A 14,373-nucleotide genomic window follows, 5' to 3' on the forward strand; every position below is an offset into this window, starting at 1 on the left:
GGGCCGGGGGTCAACGGCGGGATGGGTGAGACCGAGGTACAGTGACTTAAGCACGCTGCCATTAAGCACGCTGCTTCTCTGTAAGATTAGGGCCTATTTTTCAGGCTCAGCATAGGATCTTATTTATTAATGATGTGCATATAGCTCTCATTCTATTTATTCTGATGGCTTTGACACCTGTCTACTTGTTTCGTTTTGTTGCCTGTCTCCCTGCTCTAGACCATGAGCTTCTTGCTGGGTAGGGACCGTCTCTAAATGTTGCCGACTTGTACTTCCCAAGAGCTTAGTACAGTGCTCTGTGCACAGTAAGCGCTCAATAAATATGATTGAATGAATGAATTTACAGGTGGAGCAGAGACAGGTAGCGGACAGGCTTTTCTGGGTCTCATCCCATAGCGCAGATGGGGCTGCCTGCAGTTTCCCACCCCTCAGGGAGGACCCATGGCTGGACAGGCCGTGGCCTCAGAATTGTCCAGAGATGGCCCACCGCAACCCACCATCCCGGGGACCGGTGCTCCCTTAACACTCATCTTGGTCCTCCAAACAGCCCCATCGGTCTGGCATTCCACCTACTTGTCTCCAGGGAGTCCTGGAGACGAATGATTGAGGGTGCAGAGGGAGCGCAACAGATCAGAGAGGCAGGGAGAGCCAGGAGGAAAGTGACGATTACATTCTGCCCAGTGGCCGGTTCTCTTTGGCTCCTGCCTTTTGTAAGGGATTTGGCATCCCGCCTCAAGCAGGACCGGGCAGGGGAGGGTGCGAAGACCTCTAGGAAAAGTTGAAGAGGGGCCAGGAAGTTGGAATCGGCAGAATCAAGGTCGAGGTGGAGGGGCTGATGAACTCCAAGTGCGCAGAGCCCAGCTGTATGAAGTGAAGAGAGATGCTAGCCACATCTTGCTTCTGACTACATCCCTGGCCCTCTAGATGTCACAGCTCGGGGTAAGGTGTGGGGCGAGGGGAAAGGCCTGCTTCCCGGCCCTGGTTCGTGATAGAGCCGGGGAACCCTGTTTTGGGAATCCAGTAACCTGCTCTCTGTCCTTGGAGTCCCCAAGGGATCACATTTTTTTCACAAGGGCAACAGAACACAAACAACACCCTCTGTCTCCCGCTCTAGACCGTAAGCTCGCGTGGGCAGACAATGTGTCTATTTAGTGTTATACCGTACTCTCCCAAGGGCTTAAAACAGTGCTCTGCACACAGTAAGCTCTCAATATGATCGAATGAATGAATGAACCTTTCTGAGTCCATCCAGCCAATGCACGTTTCCTTCCGACAAGCCAACACAGACATCCGTGGATCTCCTTAACCCTTCTTGAGTCTCTCCGCGCCCTTACCATTTCTCACCAATTATCCCGGCATTCACTCCAATAACCTCTCCCGAACACACCTACGCCCTTATTCATCCCACTGAAATTTTCGCCTGCACACCTGGCTTAAGTCAGCGCTAACCACTGACTTCTCAATCCTGGCCTCAGGTTCCCTATCTCTAAACCAGGGGCAAAATATGCCGATCCATTTTATAAGGTCTTCGGGAGCGGGGGCTGCTAAATAAAAGTGACCGGGGTACTGAGTTGGCCTAGATGCCTTTCCTCTATGTTTCCCTACTTGGGTTGTGTTAGATCAGGAGTGATGTTGGAATTATGATGCAGTTGCCCAGTCTGATTCGGGATGGATGTGCCAGAATGTGGGCTGCTGTGGGCCTGGGCTCTGGCGTAGAGTTGGGCCTCCTGAGAACCCCGTGGGTTTTGTAGATTTTCAGAAGCTTTAAAATTTGGAATCCCCAGGGGGAAGGCACAGAAGAACCACAGATCGCGGTCATCCCTTGAGGCACGCACACTGGATTGGGAAGTCTAGCCGCAGGGCCCGGTGGCCTCCCGCCACTCCCCCGATGGAGTCACTTACCAGATCCAGGTCCACTTGGAGGTCGGGAGAGGAGACGCGACACGGCACCACGACCTCCTGGGTGCTGGGGAGAATGTTGATCACCAGAGGGACATCAGAGTGGGGCTGCACGAACGGCTGGCTGGGGTCTGTGGACAGAATCATCACGGCTTAGTTCAGTACTGCTATATAGTAAGCGCTTAATGAATACCATTTAGAATCTGTGGTGTCTACTGAGCGTTTACTGTTTGCAAACCACTGTACTAAGCACTTGGGAGAGGACAGTATAACAGGGTTAGTAGAAGCGATCTCTGACCGCAAGGAGCTTAGTGTCTAAAGGGGGAACACAGACATTGAAATGGAAAATAGTAGAATAAAGGATATTTACATAAGCGCAATAAGAACCAGAGGTGCGTCAGGGGGTCTCCTTTTAGCTGTTTCTGTATCTGCCTCTCCCAGAGTCTCAGTGAAGAGGCTCTCAGGGGCAGAGCCTGAATATATAATAATAATGGTACTTGTTAAGCGCTTACTATGTGCCAAGGACTATTCTAAGCACTGGGATCGATACAAGGTTATCAGATTGCCCCAGGTGGGGCTCACGGTCTTAATCCCCGTTATACAGATGAGGTAACTGAGGCTGAGAGAAGTTAAGTGACTTGCCCAAAGTCACACAGCTGACAAGTGGGGGAGCCGGAATTAGACTGTGTGCCCACTGTTGGTTAGGGGCTGTCTCTATATGTTGCCAACTTGTACTTCCCAAGCGCTTACTACAGTGCTCTGCACACAGTAAGTGCTCAATAAATATGATTGATTGATTGATTGATTAGAACCCACGACCTCTGACTCCCAAGCCCTTTCTCTTTCCACCAAGCCACACTGCTTCTCTCTCCCTCCCTCTCTCTCTCTCTCTATATTTATATGTAGAATGGTATTTGTTAAGCACTTACTATGTGTCAGGCACTTTACTGTACTATGTGTACTACTGTACTAAGCATTAGAATACATACAAGCTAATCAGATAGGACACAGCCCATGTTCCACGAGGGGCTCACACTTTTAATCCCCATTTTACGTACGGGAGAGGCCAGCCCCACCCCCGGAATCCTCCCTCTCTGGCGAAGTGCCCCCGATCCCCAAATTTTCCATGTGGGAGTGCCCCTGCTCCCAGAATCCTCCCTGAGGATGTGTTCCCACTCCCGGGAATCTTCCCTCTGGGAGTGCTCGTGCCTCCAGAATCCTCCCTCTCTGGGGAAGTGCCCCCGATCCCCAAATTCTCCCTGTGGGAGTGCCCCTGCTCCTAGAATCCTCCCTGAGGATGTGTTCCCACTCCCGGAATCTTCCCTCTGGGGGTGCTTGCGCCCCCAGAATCCTCCCTAAGAGACTGTCCCTGCTCCCAGAATTCTCCTTGCAGGTGTTCCCCTGCTCCCAGAAACTTCCCCACCTCCCATCGCTCATCTTCTAGACTGTGAGCCCACTGTTGGGTCGGGACCGTCTCTATATGTTGCCAACTCGTACTTCCCAGGCGCTTAGTACAGTGCTCTGCACACAGACAGCACTCAATAAATATGATTGAATGAATGAATATGAGGCAACTGAGGCACGGATGAGTTAAGTGATTTCCCCAGGGTCACACAGCAGGTAAGTAGCAGAGCTGGGATTAGAACCGAGGTCCTCTATCCCCCAGCCCCATGCTCTTTCCTGTAGTCCACACTTCTTCCCATTAGGCCAGGCTGCTAACTATGTGCCAAGCACTGTTCTAAAGTCTGGGGTAGATACAAGGTTATTCCCTGACAAATCAGGCAGGGCCCAGTAAAGGATTCTCACCAGCACTGGGCTCCCTTACCCAATGGCCTGTAGCCAATACGCACATGATTGATGACACGATTGATGTCACGACTGAAGTCTTCTGCATCTTTTCAATGTTAATCCGATCACCGATGCGCTGCCTGCCTTTAGAAAACCTACCTGCTTCAGTGGGGCTGTCTTGGAATAGAAACTCCTAGAGGGAAGTGACCTCTCTGGAGCATCCAAATGGATTCTAGCGGAAGGGGACGGGAGCCCAGTGGTTGAAACAACGGTCAGGTCACGGACGGTCAGGTGGGGCAGCTCCCCCAGACGCAGAAGAGGAGGAGGTGGAAAGAGAGGTCCGATATCTTTTTTCTTGTTGTTTATGGTGTTTGGTATGTGTTTACTATGTGCCAGGCTCTATATTAAGCCCTGGGTAGATACAAGTTAATCATGTCCCGCATGGGGCTCACAATCTTAATCCCCATTATTTGGATGAGAACACTGAAGCACAGAGACGTGACGTGACTTGTCCAAGGTCACACAGCAGACAAGTGGAGGAGCCAGGACTAAAACCCAAGTTCTTCTGACTCCCAAGCCCGGGTTCTTTTCACTAGTACACACTGCTTCTCTGGTCCAGAGTGACCACTCTTCCATAGCCACCTCTTTTCATTCCTCATTCTGGCTCTGGGCCAGGGGACTGCCCCCTTCCTGGACTCTGGTCCCAGCTGCCTGCTGTGGGAATGTGCTCAACAATCCATCAATCAATCAGTCATATCTATTAAACGCCTAGTGAGAGCACTGTAGTAAGCACTTGGGAGGATACAATAGAGCTAGAAGATGCATTCCCTCCTCTCAAGGAGCTGTGATCTACTGAAAGAGACTGACACTAAAATAATGTTCAGTTAGGAGGAGGGAGGGAAAAGGGATTAGGTGTGAGAACTCGTGCTTAGGTAACAGGGTGGGTAAGATGTAACAATATAATATATGATGGCATTTATTAAGCGCTTACTATGTGCAAAGCACTTGAAAGAGACTGACACTAAAATAATGTTCAGTTAGGAGGAGGGAGGGAAAAGTGATTACGTGTGAGAACTAGTGCTTAGGTAACAGGGTGGGTAAGATGTAATAATATAATATATGATGGCATTTATTAAGTGCTTACTATGTGCAAAGCACAGTTCTAAGCGCTGGGGAGGATGCAAGGTGATCAGGTTGTCTCACATGGGGCTCACAGTCTTAATCCCCATTTACAGATGAGGTAACGGAGGCCCAGAGAAGTCAAGTGACTTGCCCAAAGTCACACAGCTGACAAGTGGCGGAGCCGGGATTCAAACCCATGACCTCTGGCTCCAAAGCCCGTGCTCTTTCCACTGAGCCACACCGCTTCTCTTGTGTGAGAAAGAGAGAGAAAGTAACACGTTCTATGGGGAAGGGCACTGTTGGGTAGGGACTGTCTCTATATGTTGCCAACTTGTCCTTCCCAAGCGCTTAGTACAGTGCTCTGCACACAGTAAGCGCTCAATAAATACGATTGCTGCTGCTGCTGATGATGATGATGCTGATGAGCCACTTCTTTCCTCTCCCCCTCGTCCCCCTCTCCATCCCCCCATCTTACCTCCTTCCCTTCCCCACAGCACCTGTATATATGGATATATGGTTGTACATATTTATTACTCTATTTATTTATTTATTTATTTATTTATTTATTTTACTTGTACATTTCTATCCTACTTATTTTATTTTGTTGGTATGTTTGGTTCTGTTCTCTGTCTCCCCCTTTTAGACTGTGAGCCCACTGTTGGGTAGGGACTGTCTCTATGTGATGCCAATTTGTACTTCCCAAGCGCTTAGTACAGTGCTCTGCACATAGTAAGCGCTCAATAAATACGATTGATTGATTGATTGATTGATGATGATGAAGGGCAGCGTTGGCCACCTTTTGAGTTAAAAAGGTTGCTTTGTGGAAGGAAATGGGCAGCTGGACAGCTAGTGAAGATGCCCTTGTTGTGCTGAAAGCTCAGCGTCTCAGTGCTTTTTTTGCTCTTACCTATTCGTGTGTTTGTCATCAATTCATTTGCTGTTTTTGTCTTATTTATCAATCTGTGTTGGCTTGGCTTTCCCATTAGATGGTGAGTTCTCAAAGATGTTGTCTCAATTTCCTCTACAATTTAGGGGGGGTTATTACTGCCTCAGTTGCCACGAAGACCGTTGTTGGGTAGGAACCGTCTCTATATGTTGCCGACTTGTACTTCCCAAGTGCATAGTACAGTGCTCTGCACACAGTAAGCGCTCAATAAATACAATTGAATGAATGAATGAATGAGGACTCCAAAGCACTCTGTGCTGGGAATACAGAAACAACTTGTTTGGTGAGTGATCTCACTCCCGTCCTCCGTCTCCCCGGATTCTCTGATCGCCCCACCATCTAGAACAGTGCTTTGCCCATAGTAGAGAAAGCAGCGTAGTTCAGTGGAAAAAACACGGGCTCTGGAGTCAGAGGTCATGGGTTCGAGTCCCAGCTCCACCACATGTCTGCTGTGTGACCTTGGGCAAGTCGCTTAACTTCTCTGACCCTCAGTTCCCTCATCTGGAAAATGGGGATGAAGACTGTGAGCCCCAAGTGGGACAACCTGATCACCTTGTATCCCTCCTAGAGCTTAGAACAGTGCCTTGCACATAGTAAGCGCTTACTAAATGCTATTATTATTATTATTATTATTATTCTCTGAGCCTCAGTTCCCTCACCTGTAAAATGGGGATGAAGACTGTGAGCCCCAAGTGAGACAACCTGATCACCTTGTATCCTCCCCCAGCGCTAAAATCAGTGCCTTGCACATAGTAAGTGCTTAATAAATGCCATCCTCATCATTATTATTATTCTCTGAGCCTCAGTTCCCTCATCTGGAAAAGGGGGATCAAGACTGTGAGCCCCAAGTGGGATAACCTGATTACCTTGTGTCCCCCCCAGCGCTAAAATCAGTGCCTTGCACATAGTAAGTGCTTAATAAATGCCATCCTCATCATTATTATTATTCTCTGAGCCTCAGTTCCCTCATCTGGAAAATGGGGATGAAGACTGTGAGCCCCAAGTGGGACAACCTGATCATCTTTTATGCCCCCCAGCGCTTAGAACAGTGCCTTGCACATAGTAAGCACTTACTAAATGCCATTATTATTATTATTATTATTATTATTCTCTGAGCCTCTGTTCCCTCATCTGGAAAATGGGGATCAAGACTGTGAGCCCCAAGTGAGACAACCTGATCACCTTTTATCCCTCCCAGCGCTAAAATCAGTGCCTTGCACATAGTAAGTGCTTAATAAATGCCATCCTCATCATTATTATTATTCTCTGAGCCTCAGTTCCCTCATCTGGAAACTGGGGATCAAGACTGTGAGCCCCAAGTGGGATAACCTTCTATGATGATGATGATGATGGCATTTACTAAGCGCTTACTATGTGCAAAGCACCGTCCTAAGCGCTGAGGGGATACAAGGTGATCAGGTTGTCCCACGGGGGGGCTCACGGTCAACCCCCACTTTACAGATGAGGTAACTGAGGCCCAGAGAAGTGAAGTGACTTGCCCAAGGTCACCCAGCTGACAACTGGCGGAGCCGGGATTTGAACCCACGATCACTGACTCCAAAGCCCGGGCTCTTTCCGCTGAGCCACGCTGCTTCTCTGAATGAATGACCTGATCACCTTGCATCCCCCCAGTGCTTAGAAAAATGCTTTGCACATAGTAAGCGCTTAACAAATGCCATTATTATTATTATTATTATTATTATCTCACCCACCTCCTTCCCTTGGATTGGTTGGCCCCACGCGATTCCGCTGCCCATTCCCGTTCTGGCTCGGCCCAACCCTGTTGCAGGAAATGCACCAACCGGTCCCGGGCCCCATGGCCGGAAAGATGAGGTGTCTGGAGGGGGTCTGGGGGCGAGGTAGCCCCCCGACCAGGTCAAACGGGGTCTTTGGCGAGGGCGAGGCCTGCTCCGAAGCCCGATCCGCCGAGTCTTTCGCCCACGGAGCGCTGACCGTGGTGCTGGATAGTCATTCATTCATTCATTCATTCATTCAATCGTATTTATTGAGCGCTTACTGGGTGCAGAGCACTGTACTAAGCGCTTGGGAAGTCCAAGTTGGCAACATACAGAGACGGCCCCTACCCAACAGTGGGCTCACAGTCTAGAAGGGGCGGTCCAACTCCGGCCTGCCCAGTTCTCCATGGCTTTCCCGCCAGTGCCATCCTGTCCTTGCCGCCCTGTCCCTGCCAGCCTGGCAGAGACACACGGGGATCCTCGATCAATCAATCAATCAATCAATCAATCAATCAATCCTATTTATTGAGCACTTACTGGGTGCAGAGCACTGGACTAAGCCCTTGGGAAGTCCAAGTTGGCAACATATAGAGACGGTCCCTACCCAACAGTGGGCTCACAGTCTAGAAGGGGGAGACAGAGAACAAAACCAAACATATTAACAAAATAAAATAAATAGAATAGATATGTACAAGTAAAATTAAGAAATAGAGTAATAAATCTGCACAAACATCTACACATATATACAGGTGCTGTGGGGAAGGGAAGGAGGTAAGGCGGGGGGGTGGAGAGGGGGAGGAGGGGGAGAGGAAGGAGGGGGCTCAGTGTGGGAAGGCCTCCTGGAGGAGGTGAGCTCTCAGTAGGGCCTTGAAGGGAGGAAGAGAGCTAGCTTGGCGGATATGCGGAAGGAGGGCATTCCACCCATTCCACAGCGGAGCTCCTTTCTTAGTCGGGATGACTGGGGACGTAGGAACTCCTGGGGATCTGCTGCTTTTGAGGAGGTAATAATGATAATAATTACGGCATTTGTTCAAACCTTACTATGTGCCAAGCGCTGTTCTAAATACAGGATAATCCGGTTGTCCCACGTGGGGCTCACACTTTGAATCCCTATTTTAATAATAATAATGATAATGTTGGTATTTGTTAAGCGCTTACTATGTGCCAAGCACTGTCTAAGCGCTGGCGGGGGGATAAAAGGAGCAGCGTGGCTCAGTGGAAAGAGCCCGGGCTTGGGAGTCAGAGGTCGTGGGTTCTAATCCCGGCTCCGCCACATGTCTGCTGTGTGACCTTGGGCAAGTCACTTAACTTCTCTGAGCCTCAGTTACCTCATCTGGAAAATGGGGATTAAAATTGTGAGCCCCACATGGGACAACCTGATCACCTTGTATTCTCCCCAGTGCTTAGAACAGTGCTTTGCACATAGTAAGCCCTTAACAAATGCCATCATTATTATACAAGGTAACCAAGCTTGTCCCAATGGGGGGCTCACAGTCTTCATCCCCATTTTCCAGATGAGGGAACTGAGGCCCAGAGAAGTGAAGTGGCTTGCCCAAAGTCACCCAGCTGACAAGTGGCGGAGCCGGGATTAGAACCCACGACCTCTGACTCCCAAGCTCAGCCTATTGCCACTGAGCCACGCTGCTTCTCATTTTACAGATGAAGTAATTGAAGCACAGAGAAGTTTAGTGATTTGCCCAAGGTCACACAGCAGATGGGTGGCAGAGTCGGGATTAGAACCCATGTCCTCTGACTCCCAAGCCCGGGCTCTTTCCATTAAGCCACGAGGTGGCTGGACAATTTCTGGGGAGCAGAAGGTGAAATCGTCCTCTCATAATGAAACTTTCATTCATTCACTCATTCAACCATAGGTACTGAGCGCTTACTGTGTGCAGAGCACTGTAATAAGCGCTAGGGAAGTACAATTCTGCAACCTAGACAATCCTTGCTCACAATGGGCTCACCGTCTAGAAATGTTAATAATAATAATGATACTACTACTAGTAGTACATAATATCTGTTCAGAACTTGCTAATAATAATAATAATAATATTTTTTAAAATGTGTTCACACTTACTACGTGACGAGCCCTGTCATACTGGACTCTCCCACCACTTACTACAGGGCTCTGCACACATTAAGTGCTCAATAAATACCCGATTGATTGGGGATGGTATAATACAATCAGATAAGGCACAAATCCCCGTGGGATGGAGAACAGATTTTCAACCCTTGTTTAACAGATAAAGAGATTGAGGCCCCGATTTGTCCAAGGTCACACAGCAGTCAAATGGTGTGAAGCAGAGAAGCAGCGTGGCTCAGTGGAAAGAACCCGGGCTTGGGAGTCAGAGGTCATGGGTTCTAATCCCGGCTCCGCCACTTGTCAGCTGGGTGACTTGGGGCAAGTCACTTCACTTCTCTGGGCCTCAGTTCCCTCACCTGTAAAATAGGGATTAAGACTGTGAGCCCCACGTGGGACAACCTGATGACCTTGTATCCTCCCAGCGCTTAGAACAGTGCTTGGCACATAGTAAGTGCTTATCAAATGTCATCATTATCATTATTAAATTGTGGAGGCAGGATTAGAACCTGAGTCTCCCTGGGTGCTTTCCACTATGCCGCACTGTTTCTCTCCCTGAGGAGCTCACTGGGCCAAGCGCCAGAGGAGAGCCTCCGGGAGAATAACCCCACCCGGAAAAGTTCCGCTTCCAACACACCCAGTCTTCCTCCCAAAGCAGCCCGCTCCCTTTTCCCACTCCACCCCAGCTTGGGCTCTTTCCTCTTTCCCAGCCCACGCACATGGGGCAGCCTACATGCCTCCCCTCCTCATCCCACCTGGAATACCCTCCTGCTCTGCGTGGCTAGGCTCCCACCCTTCATCACAGAGAAGCAGCGTGGCCTAGTTGAAGGAGCACAGGCCGCGAGTCAGAGGACCTGGGTTCTAACTCCGGTTCTACCACTTACCTGCTGTGTGAGCTCAGACGAGTCGCTTCGCTTCTCTGTGCTTCAGTTCCCTCATCCGTAAAATGGGGATTCAATATCTGTTCTCCATCCTACCCAGACTGTGAGTCCCACATGGGATGGACTTAATTATCTTGTATCCACCCCAGTGCTTAGTACAGTGCTCAGCCCTAGAAATCACTTAATGATGATGATGATGATGATGATGATGATGATGATTATTCACAGCAGGCTAAAAAGCCAGTCTCCTCTTTGAGGCCGTCCCTGACTAATCTCCTCATCCTCACTATTATGCTGCCTTCTCAGCGCTTTTTCCGCTCTTACCTATTCATGTGTTTGCCATCAGTTCATTTGCTGTTTTTGTCTACTCTCACGCTCTTCTAGGTATTTATCAATCTATATTGGCTTGTCCTTCCCATTAGATGGTGAGTTCTTTGAGAGCAGAAGTTGTGGGTCCTTTCTGAATGCGACCCGAGAGCCCAGTAGACTCAATCAATGGTAGATAACTAATCAGGAAGCAATATCGCCTAATGGAAAGCTCACGGGGCTCGGAGTCAGAGGACGGGGGCTCTAATCCCAGCTCCGCTATATGTCTGTTGGTGAGCTTGGGCAAGTCAATTCACTTCTCTGTGCCTCAGTTACCTTGTTCGTTAAATGGAGATTAAGACTGTGAACTCCATGTGGGACAGGGACGGTGTCTGACCTGATTACCTGGTATCTACTCCAATGCTTAGACCAGTGCTTGGCATGTAGTAAGTGCTTAACAGTTACCACAATTAAATACCATAATGATTATTATTGAGTGCTTTCTGTGTACTAAGTGCTTAGGAAAGCATGATACAACAGAGGGGTTTTTTTGTTTGTTCTTAATGGTATCTTTTTGTGCTTACGCTTACACTGTATTAGGTCCTGGTGTAGATACAATATTGGACACGGTCCATGTCCCGCATGGAGCTCACAGTCTGAATCCCCATTTTACAGATGAGGTAGTTGAGGCACAGGTAAGTGAAGTGACTTGCCCAAGGTCCCACAGCAGGCAAGTGGCAGAGCCCAGATTAGAACCCAGGTCCTCTGATTCCCAGGCCTGGGCTCTTTCCGAAGCTTCCCAGAGTTAGTAGGCATATTCCCTGCTCATAAGGAACTCACTCCAGAGGGGGGTGTTCTGGGTTCGGGAGACAGTTAAAGGCTCTGGTAATGCTGAAATATCCAAGTTTCTATCCCAGTTGATATTCCCATCCATCCTGGGCTCGCTGCCCTGAGTTGTGCTCTGAAATGCCCCTGCAGAGTCTATTTCTGCGTGGCTCAGTGGAAGGAGCCCGGGCTTTGGAGTCAGAGGTCATAGGTTCAAATCCCAGCTCCGCCGCTTGTCTGCTGTGTGACCTTGGGCAAGACCCTTAGCTTCTCTGGGCCTCAGTTACCTCATCTGTAAAATGGGGATTAAGACTGCGAGCCCCCCCGTGGGACAACCTGATCACCTTGTAACCTCCCCAGCGCTTAGAACAGGGCTTTGCTTAATAAATGCCATTACTGTCTTATTAAAAAACAACATTGCCGCTTTGGTCTCATTTCAAGTTTCCCAGAAGCACTTACTGCTGTCTCTCAACCACTGCTTCTGGCTACCAAACGGCGCCCGAGGGCCAAGAGCACAATTGCAGAATCCTCAGCCCCCTCAGCCAAGCATCCCCCAGCCAGAGGACTCAAGGGGTGGGAGAGGGGGAGAGGCTGGATTTGGGAGCCGAGCAGATGCAACTGCCTCAAGAATGTTAGGCCAAGTAGTCATCCCGACTCCTCCAGCCTCCGACTTTGGTCTCGGCCACCCAAAGGGCCCAGAATGTAGCCGGCTGAAGGACCCGGGAATGCTCACAGGGACCTAAGTGTACTCCACTGCTTAGAACAATGCTCGATATATAGTAAGTGCTTAGAAATTATTAGCAGTAATAATGATGATACAATATCAATATAAGAAAAGACTTCAGAGACGTACACTCGTTCACCTCCTAGGGCAGGGATTTCTGGGGCCTCACTACTCTGCCCAGCAGACCTCTGAGGTCTAGCCTAATTCCTTCCAGAATCAATCAATCATATTTATTGAGCGCTTACTGTGTGCAGAGCACTGTACTAAGCGCTTGGGAAGTACAAGTTGGTGACATATAGAGACAGTCCCTACCCAACAGTGGGCTCACAGTCTAAAAGGACTATATGGGCCTTCTGGGAGAGACTGTCTTTAAAACCTCTCTTATTAGGCACAGTCACAAACAAAAGCACTTCTCCTCTCTGCAGGGCCCCTCCGACTTCCTTCTTGCGTCGGGCAATGGTGACATCCCAACACTGCACTCTCGACATCACAGGAATTTCCACGGAGAGACTCCTTCTAGGAACCTGCACAGATTTTGACGTCAGCCAGGGGAGGGGAAGAAAGAGGCAAGGGTGAATGAGGGTGTTGGGGGACTGGAGAGAGAGGAAGGCAAATAAGAAGGCAGGGGGCCCTGCCAGCTGAGCTGAGGGCAGAAGGAGATCCACAAAGGGCTGGCAAAGTGAAGAAAATGACTTGTTGTGAGCAACAGACTCCCTGCCTCAAAGTCCCTAGGCAACCCTTCAGGAAAACGATCATCGATCGCTCTGCCGGAAAGATTGCTCTGCTCCCAGAAAAAAAACCCAAAACTACGCTGCTCCGAAACAACGCAACAACCAAGAGCATTGATCTGTACATTGCTCATGTATCCCCATCCCCCAAAATCCTGCCCTTGATCTCACAGTCTCTCCTGGTATCGCCCCAGTTCCCTCCAACTACTCCTTTCCAAACTCCTTGAGAGCGTTTTCTGTCTCCACTTCATCTCCTCCAGTCCTCTCCCTGATCTCCTCCAATCTGGCTTCTTCCTCCTTCACTCCACAGAAATTGCCCTCTCTAAGGTCACCAATGACCTTCTTCTTGACCAATCTGATGTCCTCTTCTCTCCCCTAATCCTCCAAAACCTTTCAGCTACCTTCATCACTGTGGACCACTGAACTTCCCATCTCTGACTGACCATTTAGATGCTAGTGATGCCTGTCTACTTCTTTTGTTTCGTCGTCCGTCTCCCCCTTCTAGACCGTGAGCCCGTTGTTGGGTAGGGATTGTCTCTATCTGTTGCCGAATTGTACTTTCCAAGCGCTTAGTACAGTGCTTTGATCACAGTAAACACTCAATAAATACAATGTAATGAATGCATGAATGAAATATTAATCACCTTTGGCTTTGCGGACACTGTCCGCTCCTGTTTCTCCTCCTATCTCACTGCTCCTTCTCAGTCTCTTTCACAGACTCCTCCCCTGCCTCCTACGCTGCTTGGAGAAGCAGCGTGGCTCAGAGGAAAGAGCATGGGCTTGGGAGCCCGAGGTCGTGGGTTCTAATCCCGGCTCCGCCAATTGTCAGCTGTGTGACTTTGGGCAAGTCACTTAACTTCTCTGTGCCTCAGTTACCTCATCTGTAAAATGGGGATTAAAACTGTAAGCCCCAAGTGGGACCATCCGATTACCTTGTATCAACCCCAGCACGTAGAACAGTGCTCTGCACATAATAAGCACTTGACGAATACCATAATTATTATAACTATGTCCCAGTAACATCTCAAACTAAACACGTCCAAAACAGAACACTTCATCTTCCTACCCAAACCCTGTCCTCTCCCTATCTTTCCCATCACTGTAGACAATTCCACCATCCTCTCTATCTCACAAGTCCATAACCTTGGCATTATGTTCGACTCATCTCTCTCATTCAACTCACTTATTCAATCTGCCTCTAGATTCTCCCCAGTATCAGAAAATCCACCCTTTCCTCTCCATCTAAACTACACTGATCCTTATAAGCACTTATCCAACTCACTTATTCAATCTGCCACTAAATTCTTCCCAAGCACCGTGGCTCAGTGGAAAAAGCCC

At 49.1% G+C, this 14,373-nt stretch overlaps 1 protein-coding gene across 1 annotated transcript in view; it reads right to left on the bottom strand.

Moving 5' to 3' along the window:
- LOC119929662 (vascular endothelial growth factor receptor kdr-like) overlaps nucleotides 1-14,373 on the bottom strand; it is a 222,786-nt gene that overhangs the window by 118,749 nt on the left and 89,664 nt on the right. The window contains exon 4 of the mRNA XM_038747850.1: nucleotides 1,903-2,030. Within this exon, the coding sequence (XP_038603778.1) occupies nucleotides 1,903-2,030 (128 nt within the window). The remainder of the gene's footprint in view (nucleotides 1-1,902; nucleotides 2,031-14,373) is intronic.

The sequence above is a fragment of the Tachyglossus aculeatus genome, chromosome 6 (assembly GCF_015852505.1).
Source record: "Tachyglossus aculeatus isolate mTacAcu1 chromosome 6, mTacAcu1.pri, whole genome shotgun sequence".
NCBI lineage: Eukaryota > Metazoa > Chordata > Mammalia > Monotremata > Tachyglossidae > Tachyglossus > Tachyglossus aculeatus.